Source organism: Sphaeramia orbicularis, chromosome 16 (genome assembly GCF_902148855.1).
Source record: "Sphaeramia orbicularis chromosome 16, fSphaOr1.1, whole genome shotgun sequence".
Lineage (NCBI taxonomy): Eukaryota > Metazoa > Chordata > Actinopteri > Kurtiformes > Apogonidae > Sphaeramia > Sphaeramia orbicularis.
The window spans coordinates 34,217,922-34,242,280 of NC_043972.1; the positions used below are offsets into that span (position 1 = coordinate 34,217,922).

At 38.2% G+C, this 24,359-nt stretch overlaps 3 protein-coding genes across 3 annotated transcripts; 1 reads left to right on the forward strand and 2 right to left on the reverse strand.

The window, feature by feature from the left end:
• Positions 1–4: 4 nt before the first annotated feature.
• On the reverse strand, positions 5–6,086 carry tfpt (TCF3 (E2A) fusion partner). The gene is given in 8 exon segments (XM_030158797.1): positions 5–939; positions 1,105–1,263; positions 4,390–4,459; positions 4,533–4,603; positions 4,834–4,929; positions 4,932–4,958; positions 5,983–6,000; positions 6,003–6,086. Coding segments are annotated over 8 exon segments (600 nt in total). The 3' UTR covers positions 5–864.
• Positions 6,087–6,726: 640 nt separating this feature from the next.
• Positions 6,727–8,870, forward strand: ndufa3 (NADH:ubiquinone oxidoreductase subunit A3). Its single transcript, XM_030158798.1, is given in 5 exon segments — positions 6,727–6,780; positions 7,032–7,106; positions 8,520–8,531; positions 8,534–8,596; positions 8,688–8,870. Coding segments are annotated over 5 exon segments (249 nt in total). The 5' UTR covers positions 6,727–6,773; the 3' UTR covers positions 8,780–8,870.
• A 317-nt stretch (positions 8,871–9,187) lies between these two features.
• LOC115436077 (brain-specific angiogenesis inhibitor 1-associated protein 2) lies at positions 9,188–24,139 on the reverse strand. Its single transcript, XM_030158796.1, is given in 17 exon segments — positions 9,188–11,709; positions 12,147–12,187; positions 13,103–13,208; positions 13,210–13,269; positions 13,641–13,703; positions 14,300–14,498; positions 14,594–15,227; positions 16,467–16,643; positions 17,150–17,302; positions 17,861–17,998; positions 18,265–18,336; positions 19,121–19,182; positions 19,781–19,867; positions 19,963–20,038; positions 20,181–20,316; positions 23,548–23,746; positions 23,838–24,139. Coding segments are annotated over 15 exon segments (1,989 nt in total). The 5' UTR covers positions 20,229–20,316; positions 23,548–23,746; positions 23,838–24,139; the 3' UTR covers positions 9,188–11,636.
• Between the last annotated feature and the right edge of the window lie 220 nt (positions 24,140–24,359).

Below are 24,359 nucleotides of genomic sequence, written 5' to 3' on the forward strand. Positions count from 1 at the left end.
ACACTTCAGTATTTCTTTATTTATTAACTCCTGAGTTTACTACGTGACACTATGTTTTTTTTTTTTTTTAATGTTAGCACATTCATTCATGATCACTAGAGAACACTCAATGACACGGTTCTGTGAAATCTGAGAAAAAAACCTGAAAAAGCAGCTAAATGGAACTGGTGATGCTAAATAAAATCACCTGCGTATAGATACAATGATCTGTATGATGCAAATACCACATTGCTATTTATCTATGGCTGAAACCTACATTTTTGGAGGATGTGTATTGAAATTATGGTATGAAAGTATAATTAATCTTGTGTAGCGGACAGTCAGTGTTAAAAAGCTAAATGTGAGAACACAAATAAACAGCAATTCGTTTCTCTAGCTATTTTCAGTTGTAACACTACAATATTGAACATACAGGAGATGAAAAAAACACAACAGAACTTTAAGTGCAGTGCAGTTTGCAGTGACTTCACAATATTTTTTAAGATGATCCTTTCTTTACTGTATTAAAGTGGTCTAGGTCAATATTGTCATAGTTATTGTGAAAAAAATGTAGCTTCTCTGAAATTTAATTTCAGTTGCTAGATCTTATCCAAACAAGATTGTACATGACACACTGTAACTGATATTCATGTGATTACATCAACTTTCAATATAAAAAGTAAAAACAAAAAAATATACAAAGAATATGTTTGTATGTATGTATGCACCTGGCAAACTTTTCATTTGCTCACAATGGTCAAGTATAATTACATTTAGTGCAAAGACTGGTTGAACAGAGGCCGCATACAGGTATTTATGAAACAGTTTAAGAAACTGGGCGCTCTTTTATGTATCATCACATCCAAGGTTACCAGTCAGGGTCAGTCAATGAGATAGAGAGGGCGGGCTGGGCATTTCTCCAAACGATGTGTCTGCCAACACTGACATGTCTCCTTCAGTCTGGGAAAACAGAAAGAAATTCAGTTAATAGAAAGCTGCTACTCTGTTTAACATGATGTCTAAATAGTCTGTATCCATCCATGTCTCCTGTTTATTCATTCATGGAGCACAATGTCAGAAACGAGTCACTGATTTAGATGTAGCCACCCAGCAGACTTTACCTACCTGCTGGTCTTTATCCCTTTCTTGCTTTTGAATTCGATGCCTCCTCTTCTTTGGTCCAGCAGCATGATGTAACACTGCAGACGAAGTTGAACCAGACACGCCATTGAGTCTGTCGTCTTCTACTCCAGGAGTGGGATCTAAACTGGCTCCAGGCTCATCCTGGAAAAAAATTTTAAAAAACACTTTTCTTAGATTTTCCATTGAAACAAAGCAGCAGGCAGACTTGCTTTGATCCAATAGCAAAAAACCTCACCCAAACTGTATGTCATTTTGTTTTCATAACTGTTGTAAAATCATGTTAGGACGATATTCAACAAAGACATTTTTAACATTATTGTAACATATCATTATTGTTGAGTCCAATGTTACATTTTGATTTAAGATGCTGAAATCATGCTTTTTTTACCAATCCCTCTGCCTTTTTACAGGTTAATCCTGCCATGACGAGTCACTACAATAAAGTAGCCATATTGGGCCTAAATACAAAAAGCCCCATTTAAAAAGCCCTAGTTTACACCTAGTGAAAAAACACAGTGTGCCAGTGAAGAGACCAAGTGTCACCTGTCAGTACATTCTATCGTTAAGATGGGGCAGATGTGGATAACAGAAGGTATTAAAACATTTCACCAAATTACCAAAGAAAATCAAATGAATAGCTTTGATACACAAAAGGAAACTTTTAAATTGGAAAACCAAGACTTTTACAGATATCTACAAATACAAAATTACTACAATCAGGAAATCAGGACAAAAAATACAGAACAATAAAACCCCCTTATTAAAGTTTTTATAAAAGCATACAAATCAGAACTCCCAACAGGGATAATATCACAGCTTTATAAGAATATTTCCATCCATCCATCCTCTTCCACTTATCCGGGGCTGGGTCGCGGGGGCAACAGTCTAAGCAGGGATGCCCAGACTTTCTCTCCCCAGACACCTCCTCTAGCTCTTCCGGGGGGACCCCGAGGCGTTCCCAGGCCAGCCGAGAGACATGGTCTCTCCAGCGTATCCTAGGTCTTCCCTGAGGTCTCCTCCCGGTCGGACATGCCTGAAACACCTCCCCAGGGAGGCGTCCAGGAGGCATCCGAAACAGATGCCCGAGCCACCTCAGCTGGCTCCTTTCGATGTGGAGGAGCAGCGGCTCTACTCCGAGCTCCTCCCTGGTGACTGAGCTCCTCACCCTATCCCTAAGGGTGCACCCAGCCACCCTACGGAGGAAGCTCATTTCAACCGCTTGTATCCGGGATCTTGTCCTTTCAGTTATGACCCAAAGCTCATGACCATAGGTGAGAGCAGGAATGTAGATTGAATGGTAAATTGAGAGCTTCGCCTTTTGGCTCAGCTCCTTCTTCACCATGACAGAGCAATACAATGACCGCATCACTGCAGACGCTGCACTGATCCGTCTGTCAGTCTCACGCTCCATCCTTCCCTCACTCGTGAACCAGACCCCAAGATATTTGAACTCCTCCACTTGGGGTAAGGACTCCTCACCAACCTGGATAGGTCCGAGGTTTGACTATCAGTCGGATCCTCCTCTCCAGTACCCTGGAATAGACTTTCCCCAGAAGGCTGAGGAGTATGATCCCCCTATGGCTGGAGCACATCCTCCAGTCCCCCTTCTTAAAAAGGGGGACCACCACCCCGGTCTGCCAATCCAGAGGTACTGTCCCCGACTGCCACGCAATGTTACAGAGACGTGTCAACCAAGACAGCCCCTGCACATCCAGAGACTTGAGGTACTCAGGGCGAATCTCATCCACCCTGCCACTGAGGAGCTTGCCAACCACCTCGGTGACTTCAGCTTGGGTAATGGATGAGTCCACCTCTGAGACCTCAGCCTCTGTGAGAATGGATATGAATATTTCAAATCTTAAAGTCATTCCACCAAAAACATTTTTAAAAAATGGGAAAAGGAAGGAGGATTAGTAATAACAGATGAAGACTGGGAGCAAATATGTACATCTCAATGGAAAAACACAAGACCTCATATGTGGAAAGAATATTGTTGGAAAAACATATCACACTTTTTCATAACCCCATGCCAGAGAGCACACTTTTCCCAGGTAAAGAGTAAATGTTGGAGAAACTGTGGTTGTCAGCTAACCCATCACTACCACATATTCTGGGACTGTCAGGGTATACAAAACTACTGGTCTGAGATCAATAAAGCAATGCAGCTAATTTTTAAAATGTATATTCCCTCTGACTTTAAAACTATGTATTTAGGACACCTATTTAAATAGATGGGTATCTCTGGAATGGATGGTACAAAATGAGCCAACTGTTCAGCAATGGGTTCAAATTACCAGTGACATTTACAAAATGGAAAAAATCCCCTTCACTGTTAATCTAGAATTAGAAATATTTGTCAATCATTGGGAAAACTGGGAAAACTATGTGAAACAATGCTTGCCAAATGTTACCTTGGTGACATAAAATGAGACTATCTGATATATTCATTCATTTTCTGAACTCGCTTTATCCTCACTAGGGTCACGGGGGTTGCTGGAGCCTATCCCAGCTGCTTACAGGCGAAGGCAGGGTACACCCTAGATGTGTCGCCAGTTCATCGCAGGGCTGACATATAGAGACAAACAATCACTCTCACATTCACACCTATGGGCAATTTAGATTAACCAATCAACCTATTAGTGCATGCCTTTGGATAGTGGGAGGAAGCCGGAGTACCTGGAGAGAACCCACGCAGACACAGGAAGAACATGTAAACTCCACACAGAAAGGTCCCACCCCTGTTGACTGGTGATGGAATCAAACCCAGGACCTTCTTGCTGTGAGGCACGAGTGCTATCCACTGCACTGTGTTGCCCACTATCTGATATAATGCATCCTTTTTTACTTTTTATTTTTTATTCTGGATTATTATTGTTTGTTTTCTTTCTTTTTTTTGGAAGTCTTACAAAGCTAGATATGTCCATGCAATTCTCTCTCTGGATGTTTGAAGGAAAAAAAAGAATCAGTTTTAATCCCTAAAAAAGTGGGACAGAGACAACCAGAAACATATTAACCTCACTGTACCTTGTTTGATGGAGAAAGTGTTTTTAAATATGTACACTGTGAGGAATATGTAACAGATTAATGTGACTGGAAGATGTTGTATCTCTTATGCTTCAATAAAAACAAAAACAAAAAAAAGAAAAGTTTGGGCAGATGAATGGTGCACAATGACTTTGACAAAGTGATCTCAGACTGACTAGTCTGTCTGTTGACTCAGTTGATGAACCTATTCTAAATATATTCCATGAATCTATTAAGTCTCACCTCCAACAGTAATGTGAGCTGGGCATTTCTATAATCATCCCCATGGGCATCTAAAGTCTTCATGAGGAACCTGTAAGAAAAAAAAATTATACAGGCCTCAAGTGGAAATATTTTAAGTAGTAAATATGTAGAAAGATGTTTACCGTCTCTCTTTCTTTAATCGTCTTGTTATTCTTTGTACTTGGTGAAGGCGACCAAGGATCTTCTGATTCACCTGCACAGAAAACAAACATTCGCAGTATTGATACAGGGTTGTATTAACAAATATATTAATAAATCATGATACTAAAAATCAAAACAAAAAATATTATAGTGTTATGGTTCTCAATGAAGTAATTATATTACATAGTCTAAGTGTGACCTGTTTCACATCTGCATATACTCTCCCACATCCCTTCATTTTTTAAATAAAAGCATTACAATAACACTACAGTTTACACACACCTGTTCAATTTCTTTGCATCGTCTGCTCAGAGCCAGATATTTTCTCTTATCTAGAGCTCTTCTCTCTTCATCATCTTGAGCCCTGCTCTCCAGCAAGCATCATTGGATCCTGATCCTAGCTCCACCTGGAAAAGAAATAGTCCATGGGCTCAGCTGTGTTCACATCTCTTTTTCTGTGAACAAACAGAACAGTTGTCTCACTGGGCAAATGTCAGTTCTTATCTATATTACACTGCTACAATAAAGTTCACATCTTCTAGTGACATTTTACAGAAATACTATAGTACTTGTCAAAAAAAGTTTTTATTAATTACCTTTCATTTACAGATTTATATTGTTACCTACATCAGAAATGTATTCTATTATTATATACATAGACTAGTATTGGGATTTTGAATTCAGGTGTTTCATTGCTAATGTGACAATGATGAATGTTATAATATAATTTTATTCATTCATTCATCTTCAGAACTGTTTTATCCTCAAGAGGGTTGCGGGGGTGCTGGTGCCTATCCCAGCAACCTATGGGCAAAGGCGGGGTACACCCTGGACGTGTCGCCAGTTCATCGTAGAGCTGATATAGAGACGAACAACGAATCACTCTCACATTCACACCTATGGGCAATTTACTTTAACCAATTTACCTATTAGTGCATGTCTTTGGATGGTGGGAGGAAGCTGGAGTACCTGAAGAGAACCCATGCGAACACGGGGAGAACATGCAAACTCCACAAAGAAAACATATAATATATAATAATATATAATTTATATTGCAATAAATATCATGTTGGCTTTCATGTTGTTTAAACTGTTATATATGCTTACAAAATGCTTCAGAGTAGGGTTTAACTTGACTTTATTTAGCATTGATTTTTTAATCATTCTAATTGTTTTAAACATGTTACTTCTACACCTCTGACCATAAATATTTTAAACCATAAGTAACTGGCTAGTTACTTCAACTCTGAATCAGGAATAAAAAATCTGTTAAACTTTCAAATCAATGAGCATGGGAAGTCATACAAACTGTCTGTACGACGCATTTCAATATTTTTGCCATATGGCATATTTTGTGATCCTAAGCTGGTCCTACTCATTCAGTTTTACAGTGATCACGATGCCAAACATGATCATTAACATGAATGTTACCTCTCCTGGTCCCAACTCTCCACTCCACCTGGCTCCAGCTCTGCCTCCAGAATGTGTCCTCCAAACAGAGGAGGAAGAGCTAAACCAGAGAAATCCTCCATCATCTGTAGAAGAAGAAAATTTGTTATTATTAAAAAAATTATATGATAAATTTTCTTTGCATAAAGTATGAAGACAAAACCTCACAACACATATGGACAGAACTATTGCCATTCAATTGAAAACATAATACCAGTTTTATAAGACATCATTACGGTTATAATAAAATAAACCAAAACTATTAATAATTTTCCCGTTTTATAACATAAATCTAATGGATAGGTAATCTGGTCAGATAAATAGATACGGACACTGGTGACTATGACTTCTGAAAGGAATAGTTTAATATAGAAGCAACTGTGTGCGTAGGGAAGTTAATAAAGCACAGGTACCACCAATGATGAAATATTATAATGTTAATTTACCAATACTTATACATTTAATGGTGATCAGTCCAGGAACAGTCTGCTCAGTCGTAGCTCTGGGTCCTTCAGCCTCAAAACTCAGATTCAACCTTCAACGTTCATAACTCAAAGACTGAATATTAGTCTTTTCCTGGGCAGTACGGGTAGTTAAAATCGTGTACCCGCATAAAATCCGTCTGGAATTATACGTAAAGCCAATAAATGCTCTTCTTTCATACTCCACTTGATGAAACAATGTTTACATGAGATCGGCGCAGTAAAAATGCGTCACTTCATAGTGACTACATTTCCCACTAGCAACATCTCTCTGAAACTACATTCGACAACATGGCGGGTACGTGTGTATTTTGCCATCTTTTACACGTCTAACCGGTGTAATTGACATTAATATGACCTCAAGATACCACAAACAAATGTTTTAAATTCTATAACTAACGCTAAAAACCTAGCAGAAAGAGTTTAAATTAGGACTTCCAGTTGAAATAATACGAATATGTGACCTTGGGTGTGTTGCTAACGTTAGCTAGCTGCAAGTAGCCAGGTAGCTGTGGAGGACTGTAACCTGTCTGATTTTGTTTGCTGCAGGTGTCGTGGGGTTCCTGAAAAATGCGTGGAATAAGGAGCCTGTTATCCTGGCATCCTGTACCATAGGGCTGCTAGGTGAGTTACCAATCTGCTACTGGAGAGCGTTCGTGTAGAAGGTGAAAGAGCACAACAGGAACTTGTTTGTGTGTGTTTGTGTGTAAACGGAAACGCGAAAATTTTAAACTGAAGGAGGCACTTAAATATGGATCTGCTAAGTTATAATGGGACAAATTAACTTTGCTGCTTCTATCCTTTGCTTAATCTTCTCTAAGTGAATAATTGTTATTTGCTGTAGTCATTCAATCACAGAAGAATATCACACTAAAATTGATAATTGAATTGTGAAATTTTCATTTACAGTTATTGTAGTTTTGTGGGTGTAACATGTAAAATGTAACGAATCCCTAAAATCTTGTCCACATTTTACGTTTTGTTCTTATTATAAAATTCTATATTGTTTGTTCCATTGAATAAATACTTATTTCACATAATTCCAAGAATGGAGTTGATGTTTTGAGCTGTTGCTAATTTTCAGGCTCTGTTCTTGTATACACTGCTACATACAGTTATTGATCAGATATATAGTTCACCCATAAAACTGCAGTACACTACAACTGCAGGCGTACAATGACATATAGCAACAAATTAAAGATTTTATATCTGTGATTGATATGATTAGAGTTGATGCTGTTGTTCCAGCCCATGGAGAAAGTCCAAATTTAAATCTATAATGTGATGTTTTAATGTTGCTACTCATCTTGCTCATAATTACTTCCATTGAAAGGCAACTCTAGAGCTAAATTGTTGATACATTTGCTAAAATAACAAATGAAGGAAGGATGTGAGGAGTCCTCCTTTTAGTGGCCATCTTGCTTTCTGTCTTGTTTTTAAATAATCAGTCAATCAAATTTTTTTTTATATAGCCCCACATCATAACAAAAGTTATCTCATGATTCTTTACATTTAGAGCTGATCTAAACCAGACTCTTAATAACCCAGTTCACAGACACCAACAGAATCCTCCAGGAGCAAACGCTTGGTGACCGTGTCGAAGAAATACATCCTTTTAACAGGCAGAGAAACCTGGAGCAGACCCTGGCTCTTGGAGGGTGGTCATCTGTTTTTACCAGTTGGGGTTAAAGAGAGAGAGAGAGAGAGAGATTGGGGGAGACACATATAGATGCACAGCACACTGAACTACAATGAGAATTGCTGTCACTAGTATAACTACCAATAACTAGTACAAATACCCATAACTGCACGCACTAACAAGTACTAGCAGTGGATACAACTACTGCAGCTGTTAGTACCAACAATAGAAACTCCTACCATCCATGTAACTATATGATAAACACTATCACATCTATATTAATAAATGAATGAAGGATGGAGGCAACTTAATGCATGAATTGTTGACAAATGCGTAGTGAAGACAGAATGTATTCAATAAGTGTCACTGATGTATCTTGTGTTAAATTATTCCTTCAGGTACTGTTCTTCCATTATCAGCCCCTGGTCAAAGTATTCAGCAAAGATTAACGCAGCGGTTCCAGCAAACTACCCAGGTAAACGTCGCTGTTTGTTTTCATTTTACAGGTTGTGTTTTTAAACCATTTACTGTAACACTGTTCTTTCTGAATTGTCTGTCTAATCCAGTTCCTGTACGAGATGATGGAAATATGCCTGACATCCCGTCCCATCCATGTGAGCCAAAAGGAAACAACCTGGAATGGCTGAAAAAACTATAATCCTCCATACAACACCAGTGCTGACTCCTCTGTTTATACCTGTTTGATCCACCTCTCAATGTCCCAAAATAAAATAATCTATTTAATTCTACTTTTGTGGTGCATTGTTTGGTCTGTGAGCTGCTGCCTGAGGCTCCTAGGCCAGAAAACATGACTCAGCTTTAAGATTTTGAGTTTCCATAGCAGGTCAGCAAAGTTATGAAACAAAGCTTTAAAACACAGCCCTGATCCTCCAAGAGGCTTAGTGTGATGAAGCTAATGGTGATTAACAGTCTAAAGATGAATTCTTTGCTGGATGCTTGTTATTCTACTTAAAAATGGAGGTCATTCATTAAAATTAACAGCAGTCATTCATTGAAACACCTTAATCCAGTTCCTTCAACTAAAACACACCCCAAAAAACAAACATAGTGTATGTTTACTTTATTCTACCATAATCCTGTAAATGCACATTTTACAGCGAGTACAGATGACCAAGTTTGTTTTACAAGAGAAACAGAAAAAGCACAGAGTTCCTTAAATGTTTATTCCACAACATGTCAATACAGAGTGATGACCTCAGCAGTATTCAACATTGGGAAATAATACCATCTGCAGCAAACAGGATTTAATACTGATGCAGTTCTATTGATATTTCTGCTTTTTTTAAAACATTTTTTTTACTGAGGAAACGAGCGAAAATTAGTGGCAGATCTGAAAACGATTTGTCACCGGTAGAAGAGTTTTGAACTTTTTTAGTTCACTTGAGTTGTGAAAGAGAACAATAGAATATTAAATAGACAACACATAAACGACTATAGTACATTTCTTCATGCTGTGTAAGTTTGTCAAATACTTATTCATATATTAACATCTTACCACATATTTCAGCGCACATTTAATATTTAAAACAAATTACATATAAATCTGTTTATGCGTATGTTTTTTTTTTTGCTCTTGATGCATACTTTCACACCAAAAGCACAACTTTCATCAAATGTCAGTTTACCAGTAACAAATCTACCCATCATAAATCATGCTCTCACCTGTATTCTTGCAAAGTATTATTTCTTTTTCATTCAGATTTGAGGGGAGTTTGAGTAAAAATGACAGATAAACTTAACGGGTAGAAATTTGTTTCTGTGTTTGAGCTGCAAAGTTCAAAACTGTTCTACAAAGTGATAATTTCCCCCAAAAAACTCAATTAAATACACATTCTAAGCACTATTTACAAGCATTAGTTCTCATTTTGTTTCACATGTATTACTGATGCCCACTACTCAGACAGTCAGATGTGGTTAGAAAAACAAAATTTGTTGAATCTCTTGTGGGTGATTTCTTGAACCTTCACAGCAACTCAAGGTGGTTAGAGCAAGAACATAAACCATTTCAGTTTACACAGGTACACGATTTCACATTTTACATTTCACACACTCTGTCAGAAGCAACTACAGAATAATACTTTGGATGTCTCTAGTTTACCATGAACACTTGCTCAGACGTTGGTCAACTTCCCATATACTTTCTTCATCACTTTCAAAGGTACATTTCCTTGTTAAATCTTAATCCTACCATCCATCTTGGCTTTCACATCTCTCTTGTGGATTCTGCTCAGTCTGACTGGTAAACATGCAGCTACAATGCACTAGCCTAGGTCTTGTCTAGCTTTAGATTTTGGGACTGAAAAGGAATCAAGAAGACATTAAATCCAAAGACTAAGTGCTGAGATCTCTCATTCTCATTACTTAGAACCCTCCACAACATGCTACTTCCTAAAAAACACTTCTCTCAATAATAAAACCGTCCAAATGTTCAACTATTAACTGTCACAGTAGTATGTGACGCTCACAAGCTTTTCTTGTTGTTGCTCTACATTAAATAAGCATATTCTGGTTTTTGAGTACAATGATTCATCTCAATCGTTTTGCTAATGTTCAATTAAAAGGTAGAAACATGTTGTACTGAGGTAAAAGGTTAAACTAATACAATGATCTACGTTCATATGTGGCTTTACAGCAGAATGTATGTCATAAACAGGAGATAATGATTCCTACACTCACACAGCACTGCCCTCGCTCTGCACATTTAAAGTAAAGATTAAAACAGAAATAAATGGAGTGGGCCAGTTTCATTAAAATATTCCCACCTCTAACCACATTTAAGAAATCAAGGGTTGGTTAATTTAAATGTTCACCTTCTCTGAAACCAAGAAAATGCCACAATCTGGCTGAAAACAAAAAGAAATAGAGTCATAATAACATTTTTAAAGTAGGAGCCTGTCCTCTTCCCGTGATATGTGAAATTACACCAAAACCTGCTATTAGGAGCCAGTCCCTAAATCAGCTAACCAAAAAGAAAAAAAATTGAGTATCGCCACGATAACGATAAACCTACACTGAAGGTTACATCAAGAAAACATTGCACTCTAATAATGATAATGGCGTCCTTCACAGACCAGGACAAACCTACTTCAGTTAGTTTTTCTGGATGAACAAGATAGAGTTTGCTGATTTTAAACACTAAAATACGAATCAAACATCAGTTGTTTTTTTTTTTTAAACTAACCTACATCTTCTTTTAATACCCACATTTCACTTGAATTTTCAGTCAATATTGGTCCTGTTTCTACTTTTCATATGCAACCACATTCACCACAGACAGTAATTATATTTATGTGACAGATCAGTCTTTACATGTTGACTTAATGCTCTATTTCTCACCATGAAACACAATATGTTTAGTGTTTCATGATCAAATTGCCACAAAAAAAAGACACCACGGTAAAATCAAATCAACCAGTGTGCTGTTTCCAGGATTCAACCTGAGAGTTGATGGACAAACAGACTGAAGGATCGCTGCCGTAGTGTGAATAAACCACTTACTCAATGATGGGAGCAGAGCGATCATTGGTGACAGTTTTTCGGAGTCGGATATGGGCAAATGGGTTTGGCCTGGAATGAGGGAAAAACAAACAAAATGTGCAAAAACATCTGCTTTACTTTATCAAAAACTGAACAAGAGTCTACATTTATATGAACCATTAAAACATAGAGGGTAAGGCTATAAAAATGACATCACACAGCTCCATTCATCCCAGGGTTTGACAGTAACAAGCTGAATCTGCTTTTATGACAAAAACAAATTATTCTGAAGTCACTTGAAGTCTAGTAGGAGTTTGACATTGACTCTTAAACCTCTTTTCCGATTCTATTTTTTCAGTGACAAATGGTTTCCTTTTGATTTTGATTGACGTCACTGTTATTGTTTCTAACATCTGCAGGTATGGCATTTTTTAAAAACATTTTACTGCTTTTCTGTCTGTAATTTACCTCTGAAAAATGAAAACTGTGGACTGCTCTTTTACTTACAGTCCCTGTGCGTCCCTTACCTGGTTGGAGATGGTGGAGGAGAGGCTAAAACTGTGGAGATCTGTAATGTGAAACAGACACAAATAATTAATTATGGATATATTTTATTATTATACAGCCGTTGTTATCAACTATATACTACATTATTGTACATATATGTACAGTTGTAGAAAAAACTTTTTGGACACCCAAATATTACCATGAAAAATAATAAAACTCTGTATTTCAAAAGGTGTGGCTGGATCAGACAGACACAAACAACTGCACAGGATTTTTTTGTTTCTTGTTAACCAGAAAAAATAACAAAATAAAATTCTTAAGAGTTTCATCATGTCACGTCCTGGATGTGTTTCATTATCTGCAGTTTTAACCTTGATGTAACAGAGCATGTGAGGAAGGAATCACGCAGGTTTGGAGAATTAAACAATATTTGGCACAGTTCAAAGATATAAGTGTGATTCTTGATGCAAAATATGACAAATGCATGGGGTGAACAAAACTTTTTCCACCACTGTTTTGTTTTCTTTTGCATTTTCACTGTCTTAGAAAATTTGCCCATATCTGTGTAACAGACTCCTCAAAACACGAAGAATCAATAATGACTAAATTCTTGACAGAAAATTATTAAAGTTAAACAGATTGTAATATTATTACATAGCATCCTGATTGGTGGAAAAACCCTGCCGCAGATTTTGTTTTAACACCTGCAGGTTTGACAAATCACTCCTAAAAAATCATTTGCCTCGATACATTAAGAAAATACTACATGTCCTAAACAGAGGAAATCATGTTTATCTTTTATCTTTGTCTTTTCTGTCAGATGGAGAGCATTTGCTATCTGTTGATGAAGACTCCTATAACTTATTTATTTTATTTGCTCATCACCAAATACATGGTATGGAGCACAAACACTCCTATCTGTCCCGCTCATTCACCCAGACCCTCGTCGTTGTCCCCAGGGTTTCGTGTTTCTGACCTTGTTTCCCTCGGCTATGCTGTAGGGGCGTGGGCGGAAGGTGCTGACCCTCTGGGGAGGAAAAGAGCGTTCCTCCTCTGACTCCGGGGTCAGAGCCGGGAGACCTGGAGACCCAGTTTGTCGAGCTGGCCGTACTGGTGCTGTTAGCTTTAGATAAGAAGAGGGAGCTGCAGGGGAGGTCACAGACAGAGAGGGGAAATATCATGAGATCCCACACATGTTGGTTTTGTGAGCGTTCATCAACAAAGTTGTTGCTATTGGAAGGGAAAAGAAATGTGTAAGGAAAGGGTGGTGGAAGAAATAAAAACGCAAACAGTAAGTATCACTGTGCAGCTACTCTGCACATTCTGTCACAAGAGATGTTTTCATTTATTATATGTGGCGACGGAAAAGGGAAGGATGTCATACTAATGTCTTCCTAAGTGTCACAAATATGTTGACAGACAGACAGTAGTAGTAAAATTCTGAAGGAAAGTGAAGGAAGTATTTCTGTCAACAACAACCTGGAAATTCCTCTGATTTATAGTTTTTTTCTTACCTCTCGAGATGATCCATCTTACTGTGGTGTGGCTGTGTGTAGGAGAAAGGGAACCAGCCTTTCCTGTGAAGAAAAACGAGAAAGTGTTTATGATGAAGAAAACAGTGAAGGCAAATATATTTTGGCTGGAAAAGGGTTTCTGCAGGTTTCAACAAGTTACATTTTACTTTTTAGGACCATTATGAATTAAATATAAGTTCTATATCTGTTCTCAAGACAGGATTAAATGAACTTGTACCAATACAAGATGGAGAGATGTCACAGTAGCCCACACACCATGTGAGTGTACTGCAATAAATTCTGACCAGGTTGTACAGTTTACACTGGAAGTGAGTTTCTTTTGTATTGTAAATCTGTTCCAGGGTGATCAACACAAATTTTAATCATAATGCAAGACTGAAGCTAATCAAACTTTCTAAAAGTAACATTCATTTTTAAAACTTGTATTTCATGATGTGAAATTTCAGATTTTTAGATTTTACAAAATATTATACTGTAAAAAAAATATTATTGCATGTTACAGTAGATGACTTACTATTTTAGGTTCAATTATATATTTATTATATTGTGAGCCTCATAGCTTAATTGCCTAAGTCATATTTTCCTCATGTTACTACTGATTAACAATGATGTACAACATTGTGCTTTGTAAAACATACCGTCCAGTCCGCTCATTTTGACCATAGTGCCATCCATCTCTGGGCTCAGAAATGAGCAGGGTGATGTTGTCGCCAGGCTGGAAGTGCAGTAAACAAGCCCCGCCTCCTATGCCAGCCTCCGACGCATCAGGACTGTGAGCAAACATAGCTTCAACACACGTAGGTCCTGACAAAGGCAGCATCCGGGGCAGACTGGAGCCTAGAGGAAGAGACAAGAGACAGGAAAACAGGAGAATGAAGGGAAAGGGCAAGACACTGAGATGATGAGAAACAGGTTGAGGAGAAGAATCACACCCTGAAATCCACCGAGCCTCATCTCACTGACGGGCCTCCGTGGGAGTGGAAGTGTCGCTGTTGCACACATCTCTGCAGCTTTCATCAGCCATGGATGGTGAGATAGTGATGAAGTGTTGCTTCCACCTGGTCCCACCTGCTGATGCAGTAAGTGAACAGGAGTCATAGCTCTGGACAGAGGAGCGCTGTGGGGCAGTGGGGGGCTGTGAGGAGCACTGTGTGCGATGGGGAGGGTCATGCCCTGCAACGAGCTGCCGGCTGAAGAAACCTGACTGAGAGACATGACCGTGGAGGGGATGAGACTCGGGGAGAGGTTGGACGTGTTGGCAGCCAGGAGGAGAGAGCTCTGCTGAGCTGAGCTGCTGGACGTGGAGGGGGTGGAGGCGGCCGGGGTGCCGCTGCTCTCAGTGAGGGGACTGGCTGACGTGCTGAGGGGCGTGCTGGCATGTTGAGGGGACGCTCCTGTTGATGAGCTGGCCATCACTCCTCCCGTGGCAGACAGGGAACGGAACGTCTGTGGGGAGTCCTGGGTCAGCGAGGGGTCACTCTGAGAAGTGGAGGGGAGGGGGCGCTGCTGCTGGGAGCGACTGGAGTCACCGTTCAACAGAGGAGGGACCTCCTGAACAGAGAGTCTCTGGAAAACCAAAGACAGACGACAGTAATGACCAGAATTTAGGCTGACAAAGAGAGGCATTACAGCTGACTATTACTTTAAGAAAGGCTTTTAGGAGATTTTCTGTTTTCCTGAGAGTTAGCTTAGTTTGACTTAGCATAAAGAGTGGGCAAACACCAGTAACACTAACACTTCTTATGTGTAGTTAAGATACACAATCTATCACATATGTTTAGTCTGTGCATAAACGGAAAAGTTTTGAACTGTCATTTGTAGTTTAAGGGAAATTAAGTTTAGGTAACATCAGTGAGGAAGCACAGTTTGACGATGATGTCTCTGGGACATTGTACATTTTAGAAACAAAAAAAAATACAAAAATTTGTTAATTTTGAAACTTTCCAGATGACCTTTTTACTTCCTGTCTACTTCCTACAACTTTCAGACTTCATTCTAACAGACTCCAGCTCCAAATATGAAGGAGCATCAGTTCTCTCATGTGTACAGTGAACAAACTGATATTGTTATTCCTTTAAGCTTCTAATTTTAGATGCCAATGAATTCCAAATTCCAAATGTGTTTTGGCAAAAGTACATCCATATAATTAACATAATACTTTACTTTACATTTACTAGCTATGCACCAAAGTTATGGAATACAATTCCAAAAGACATTAGAGAAGCCAGTTCACTGAATATATTTAAAACCAAATTAAAAACATTTTTATTCTCATTAGCCTTTGAAAGGAGATAAAAATGGGGTCACAATTCAGGAACCAGGAATGTGCGGTTTTTCATTTTTATTTTATTTTATTGTATTTCTGTTTTTATTTTTTATTTTACTGTATTTCAAATTTCATCTTATTTCTTGCACTTCAAAAATTCTATGTATAATCAAATATTTTAATGTGTGCTGCTTTTATTTTTATTTTATTGTATTTCTCTCACATTTCATCTTATTTCTTGCACTTCAAAAATTCTATGCATAATCAAATATTTTAATGTGCGCTGTTTTTATATTTATTTTTATTTTATTGTATTTCTAATCAAATCTAAATGTATTTTAATATTGTATTTTTTTCAATCAATGTGAAGCACTTTGGGCTACAATTTCTGTATGAAAGGTGCTATACAAATAAAGTTTATTATTATTATTATTATTATTATTATTATTATTATAATCATCCAACTCTTGCAGAAACAGAGAGCTTCACAATATACATAAATGAAACATCTGAAACCAAATGCACAAACATGACCAGACCTGTTCTGGCTGAGCAGAGCCAAGCTTGGTGTGGCGGAGGACCTCTGCTATCCCAGCAGCCCCTGAGCTCTGAGGTGCAGTGTGACGCAGAAGATTCAGTGCACGCTCTGGGAGTTTAGTTGGCTGAGAACAAGACTGCTGCCAAGAAGACAGTTTCTGAGACAGGAGCTCTCTCACCTGAGATGAAAATAAAAGAAACCCCAAAGGTTAACTCTTTGAAACAGCTAATTAGAAAACCACAAACACTGATGTTTTTTTTTTTTCAGGTGCCTGAGGTACACAACCCTAATTTCATTCAATCACACAGAACAAAAAAAACATCTTCTTTCTTTTGCCCATTAAATTCCTAATGCTTCTGAAAGAGGAGTAAACAATGTAAAAGTCCTGGTCTGTTTACAGCTGCGTATTGATATAAATTCTATACTCTAATGCATAATTACAGCAGAAAAATGATAATGTAGTACAAATATGTGGCTGATTACTGTGTTTTAATAGATTCTGTGGAACTCTAGCACCTTGTTTTTGCTGAACAAATACACTTTTCATTTGCTGTTTTTATCAGATTTGACTATGTTCAAACCACCTTCAGAGTAACCAATCAGCAAAACTAAAATTTTAATATTTTATTATGGCAATTGTTGAATTGTTGGCTTGGTAATTAAAAATAAATGCAGCCAGCTCACCTTGGAGTGGTAGTTGATGAGCAGTTTGGTAACACAGCACTGTCTGTCCACCAGAAAACAGTATCTTCTTCTCTCCTCAGTCAGTGCTGACCTGTAACCTGTAGCCACAAGTGTGTCCAGCTCACCTTGTCGACGACTCATCAACTCCACAAACTGAAAGGAAACGTAAAGATTTTACCGCAACCTTAAACATACATTTATGCAGAATGAACACATAACCCTGGTTTCATAATGTGCACAAATATGAGGTGACCTTTGATGCAAATGGAGAGAAGAAAAGAAAAACAAGAGACACAAAGGAACATGTGACATTACATCCTGCCAGTCACTAAATGATAACACAATCTGGATCATAAAATACGGTGACCTTTTCGCCACTATATCCCTCTCCTCTGTTTTGATCCCCACTAAATCCTCTCAGCTTCTTATATGATTCATATTTCCTTGGATAAAAGCTTCTGAACTATGTTTCTTATTTTCTCAAAACTCAGCTGAGGCAGATTGTTCTTTAATCTCATTTACACTGGCTTGTATTTCACAACTCTGTTTTTTAATCTCCTGTAATGCTGAGTGTACTATATATGGAAGATATATGTGTTTGAGAGGGATTTGTTCCACACATGAAGGAGGTCAATGTTTCTAACACTTTGTTGTTCACTACCTTGTATTATATTTGAATGTTTTGCATGTGTTCAGGTGGGCGTCACTTACCTGCATCTCTCTGTCTCCATACTTGTTTGGGTGGCGGCTGCCCTGGCTCTTCCTGCGGAGTTTCTTCAGCTGAGACTGACAGCGCTCGATAGACTCAGACTTAGACCTCCGCTCACCCTGATACTTCTTTAAAGTAGCCTATGAGAAAAAACAATATTAATCAGATGATTTCAGATTTAGAAGCGTTAATATTTAGTTTATTTATATTTAGTGTGACTTCATTTGATGCACTTTCGTACATGGAAATACAAGTATTAAAGCTTTATTTGTAGTTGTTCCCAATGTCAACTAAATTAAGCAATTTCTCACATTACTGACAATACCAGCAGATTAAGTATAATAGGAAAACCCTGTTTCTGCACATACAATTACAGATTTTCTTTGTGTGAGATGTTTAGACTTACTGTGAGGTATTTGATGTCAAGTTCCAGCTTCTGCTCCAACTGGGCGAGCAACTCCGAGTGAAACAGCTTCAACTGTTAACAAGCCACATATACATTTTAAATGATTATAGTTCACCGTCCCCATGACAGACGTGGCCACAGTTCATCAATGATCACAAAAACACAGGCTTCGAAACTAGAACTGCGCAGTACTTTTTTGACACTCAATGAAATGTAATGCAAATTAAGTCATATATTATGTCAGAAAGACCTAAGTTTAAACACTTTGTTATTGTATTTAAGTACAGTTTTCCTGTACTTGTACTTTCCTTTGTTTACTTTATGATGGATTTTTACTTCTACTATCTACATTTTAACACAAATATGTATTATTTAAATTTGTGCTTTCAATCAATGTAAACCTTCACAATCACAGAGACAATTTTAACCTAAATGGACAGGACATGTACACGTAGAAAACACAAACATTTAGTGCATCCATGGGTGACCATCAAACATAACACAAACAAGATGAAAAGATGCAAAAAGACATGAGAGTGGACCATGGAGAAAACACACCATAATCGCTACTGAAAACTGATTTTTGAAATTTGAGCAAAGTTAATGATAATTGTATTTTGTTCTTACTTAATTTGAATTTGGAATCATTTCAGTCTTTCAGTTATATTAATATGATGTAACCAGAAATGTCCTTCAAAAGCCTTTTTACTTTTATCATCTGTGCTTCACTTAAACTGGGGTATAGAGATTGAATTAGTACTTTTACATTTACCAGTTATTTTTTACACGTGTTTAAAAATGTACGCATTAAAATTACAAAATCTAATCTTTGACGCATGATAGTAGATTTTCTTACCACATCCTCCAGCTGCACCTGAATCTGTCTGTGGACCTCGGCCATCTGAAACAGTGTGTCTCCTGTGTGGAGCAAAAAAAAATCAAAACAGCTTCAAATGATTTTGACATTTGAGGCTTATTATGTTTTTTCATAAAAAAGAAACATCCCTACTCTATGCAGAAGCTCTATGTTCTACCCTGTGTGATAATGAGGACTGAATGGTTTTAATTTTTAACATTTGTGAGCTTCAAACTGCTTTTCAGTGAAATATCCACATGTATGAAACAATATGTCTCCGAAAATGTCTTTAAAGTTATTTCTTTGACACAGTTTTCAGTTGACATGCTGGTGGTCAGCTGCTTCCCTCGGTCACACAGCACAGTAGTATGTGGTGGCTGGCATCTCGCCCTCCGACACTCCTGCCTGCCTCCCCCGCTGTTTTCAGCATTACAATGAGATCATGTGGTGTTGTTAATCTCCCAACAATGACCCCACTCTCTCCCTTTCCCTCTGTTCTCTCTCTCTTTCTACATTTCCTCATTCCCTCTTGTCTTCATCTCCTCCCTCATAAACACATACATCAGAGTCACAGACAATATTCTCAACTTCTCCCCAGCCGTCACTGCGACTCCCTTAACCTTTGTTGAGTCCATCATTTTTATTTTCTTCTTCACTCACCCAGCTCTTTGGAGCCTTGGCTGTCGCTCGCCAGTTCTCCAAGTTTCACCAAAGCGTCAAAGTACCCCTTGGCAGCCACCGTCACCCCTGAAGATGACAGAAAATGTGTGATTCTTGTAAAAACTCATTAAGAATTCAAGTTAATAATTCATTCATTGTGAGTGGGTCTGTGTTTAACTAACCTGTCAGGGCTTTCTCATAGTGTTTTCCCATAGTCACAAAGTTCTTTAGACTGGGATTAAACTGGTCTAAAATCCCCTGTTGGCAAAAATACACACAAAAACACCACATGTTAATGCTGAACAATGTACTATATATGACCGTGAATGAGTGAAAATGACATAATTTAATACAACAGATTATCATGAAGTTGAAATGGAAATAATATGTAGAGTTGTACCTTATAGACATTCTCTGTCATCTTGTTCACCTCCTCTGTTCGAGACATTTTTCCTCTTTTACTTACGTCTTGCAAATGTGCATGAATTTATCACTTATTACTGATCAAGGGCTTATGCTTTACAGCCGATAGAAACCTGCCAAAATAAAAAACCACAGAGAAAAAATAAATTGCCTTCAAAATTGTGGAAATGCATTAACCTTCAAAAAAGTATTAACACAATTATATTAACAGAAAATCAGACTGGTCCATGTATGCAGATACCTTTGCTAAATTTTCTTTGGTAGCTCTTCTCGGTTCAACTGGACTGGTTTAGCTCTTTTGAAAACATTTCAGCTCTCATCCAAGAGACTTCTTCAGTTCTAATAACTGGTGGGGGAAACTGGACTTATTACCTTTGATACATTTATAGTTCTTTGTAGCAGTTATAGGATTGTTCAGCAAAAGCCCATTCAGATTCAAGAATTTTAAGAGCCACTGAACCCTCATTTGACTGAGCAGTAATGAACGTCTTGGGTTTTAACTGAGGGCAGCAGAGTTACTTTCTCATGGATCTCATCTGCACCACAGCTGCCAGTTTCTACATTATCACTGCACCACATTACAGCAACCCAAATATTTCTCCTAGATTCATGTGCCAGATGAGTTATACCATTCCAGATAAGAACAATGGCTTCACCAGACTGAGTCACAGGTGTCAGAGCACTGAATAAACATGCGACAACAATATTTCCTCAGTAGAGAGGACGATCAAGGGGGAGTGATCCAGGGTCAGAGGATTTCCAGTCTGGGTTTGATGGCGAAAAGACTTGGTTTTCCCTGAGCAGCCCTCCTTTGTTATGACAGCGAGATTACAGAGAAAATGTTGACCCAGATCACCTAATGGTATATGACACAAAGAAAACATTTCCAGACTGTTGCTCATTAAGGCCATGCTGGTGTAGTCTGTCATTTGTCAGGGCAGCTGTAACAGTCTACTGGAGAAGACAGAAAAGGTCTGAGACCACCTGTAAGATTTGTCCCATATTTGTCATTTTTTATTTCCTTTCCAGCTAATTACTGTGCAAAGAATCCTTGGGAAAGTAGTGAAAGGTTAAAGCCACTTACATGTAAATCTTCCAGCTTATGTGCTTAAATTCTAAGAAAGTGTTGTTTGTTTCAGGATGCAACAGGAAAAGTCTGCAGGTGGTTGGGGGCCTCATACAGAAGGTGCATTCATTTGCTTTGCTTTAGCCTCTTTAAATGTCTTAAAATGTATGCATATTAACACTGAATCAACAATATCAAAAATGGTAAAAAAGAAATCATATTAACAAATTACTAAGTGACCAACGAGTAATTCAGTTACACATTTGGGCCACTTTGAACATCTGTGGTATATTTAAAGATGTAGGGCTGCAAATACTAATGCTCTGAAGTGTAACTTTCCTCCAATATTAGACAATGGTGCAAACAGTAAGAACAGCTCAGCAAAATGCAGGTGCTTACTCCTCCATCTCATATTTGCATCAACTACATCAGAACCTGTATGAGTATTGTCTTTTTCAATGGTGAAGCAAAAGAAGCAAAGAACAGAAGAAATCTAACTTCTTTGAGGTTGTTTCACACTCTGCCATTTGGCCACGGTGCAGTCCAAAAGAAGAGTACCTGTTGATCTCAAAAACTCAACAACAAATAATTCAACTACTTAAAAAAAAAAGAAGTTACATACCTTTTTTGGCCTCATTGTTGGGTGCGATAAAGGCTTCCTGTGCGTCTTTGAATGGTTAATGAACAGTAACAGCCCCTCTTTTCTTCCTATTAGGCTACTTTCCCTCTCCGTTAGTTAGTGGGGGGTTGTTTCATCCAGCACAGCACTAAATCTCAGCTCCCCTCCACCCCTTTTTCACATGGCCCTCTTCTCTTTTTCCTCCCTCTCTCTCTCTCTCTCTCTCTCTCTCTCTCTCTCTCTCTCTCACACACACAGTTTCTTTCTCCCTCTCTGCCGGTCTTTACTCCTAGGAATTGGGGTCAGATATTTGGTGCCGTCCAGTACCTCTCCTCATTACTGAGCCGATTATCAACATGCCTTCACGCCCGCAAAAAAAAAAAAAAAAATCACCCACAGGCGCAGTGAGTAGGAGCAGCTCCCTGCCCGTTTGGAGACCACAGGCTGCCTCCCATTCTGTGTCTGCCTCTCTCTGTCTCCCTCTCTCACTCGGGCAGAATAACAATGAGCAAACGGGACCTCGTCTGAATAGCAGCAGGAGGAGAATAATGACTTGAACTTTTTAAGCCAAAGACAGAGCGGCACAGGCAGCCATATCACTGGCCTACATACAGCCGGCCCATCACACATTCCTGCTCCCCTTTTTCTCAGAGGGGGAACAGAGGAAGAGGAGGAGGAGGAGGAGGAGGAGGCCCTGGATGGACACAGGCCTTTCAAACAAACGGCTGCAAAGATAAAGGCTGATATAAGACATAATACAGAGGCTGAGAGAAACTATACCAAGAGTTTAAGTTCAGCTGTATACAAGAATGGGCTGTAACTTCTACATTTAGTCAAGCACTGCATTTGAAAAGGTTTTAGAGAAAGCTCCTAGTAATATTTTTTTAATCAGATAAAGTCAACACAGGTGGCCATAACTCTAAATACAAAACAAATAAATACAAGAAATATAAGACACATAAAAAAGAGGGAAAATATAAAATCTGTTTGTGACAGGCAATTTTTTATTCAATCTATGACCTGTTCAATTGTGGCTAAATTTTGTTTTTGCATGTTTCTGAAGTAGACTGAAGAAAAAGTATATGAATTTGATTATGTTTAAGTTCTTAAAAGTTTCAAAGACTTGTTTTGGCAAATAAATCACATATGCAGAGTCAATTGTGTCACTGCCTAAACCTTTGGCCATGACTGTACATAATAATATCCAGAATCCCCAGTTTTGGACAATCACATTAAAAATAAATGGATACTGAGTTATAACTGAAAGCATAATTTACTAAAGAAAATACTTATAACTATTTATCTAGATTATATGTAATAGAGATATTTTAAATAGATTTGTATATGTGTATTGGAGTGTCTGTGCTGATTTATGACAAACAGTAAATACTAATTTGTTGTAGGTTAAGTAACAGGCTACAATTTAAAAAAAAAAAGTATTTGAAAAAGAAAACTCTGAGGATTTCCAAATACAATGGTTTATTAATTTCTAATGCCACTGTTAGATATTTATATCCAGAGATTTAATGTAATGTTTTATGGAGTTTTTCCAAGATATCATCATGCTACCTATTTCCCTAAAGCTTCCCTGCAACAAATATATTATTACATAGCTGCATATTACAAATGTGTTATATCAAAAACTGAATATAACTTTACCACATTCCATAATTAATGCTGATGTCTTCAGGGAAATAAAGATGTTCTTGTGGTGGACACTGCCTGAACAGTCAGGTGTCTAAGGCTCTGTTGCAATGACAGCTGTTCTCCAGATGATGGCGACAGAAGGACATGACTTTTGCTGCTTTTTTCCACGTGAGCTGAAGCAGCCAGTGTGCAACAAGTGCAGACTCCCACTCTGTTACAGTGTAGTCTGACAGCCAACACGTCACAACAGACAGACAGTATCCCCTCATAATGACAAACACATACTGTCTTTAATGTCTTACCTCATCGCTGCAGCAAAGCAATTCTCAATATAATCAAATTCATCGTGCTAAATTTCATGTGTAAATGGACAAAGATAAAGACAAACCCAAATCAAAAGCCATAACACAGTGTCCTTTCTCCCGGAGCCTCCATCTATTTCTCAGACGTAACCTCTCTTTATTTACCATTCAGTTTTTCAGCCATGGCAGCCCAGTGTGCTCTCATCCTCTGTGGGGTCTGGATCACATGATTCAGTACCAGACAGAACACTAGAGCATCTGTAGTCTCGTGTCCTTAGACATGAGCTGTAAAGCTGTTTGTCTTGGATCGCTTCCTTGGGTCCTAATTCACACCAAGATAAGGAGATTGACAGACAGGAGAACTCAGCGCACACTGACCTATTAAAGTATAACAACAAACCATCCAGGTCTCTGTCATCTGTCCACCCATCGACATGTTTCAACACAGTTATTCTGTCTTTGAAAGAGTATTTTGTAGTTTAGAACTATGGTTTAGACCCTCTGGCTGATCTTCAGTTCAGA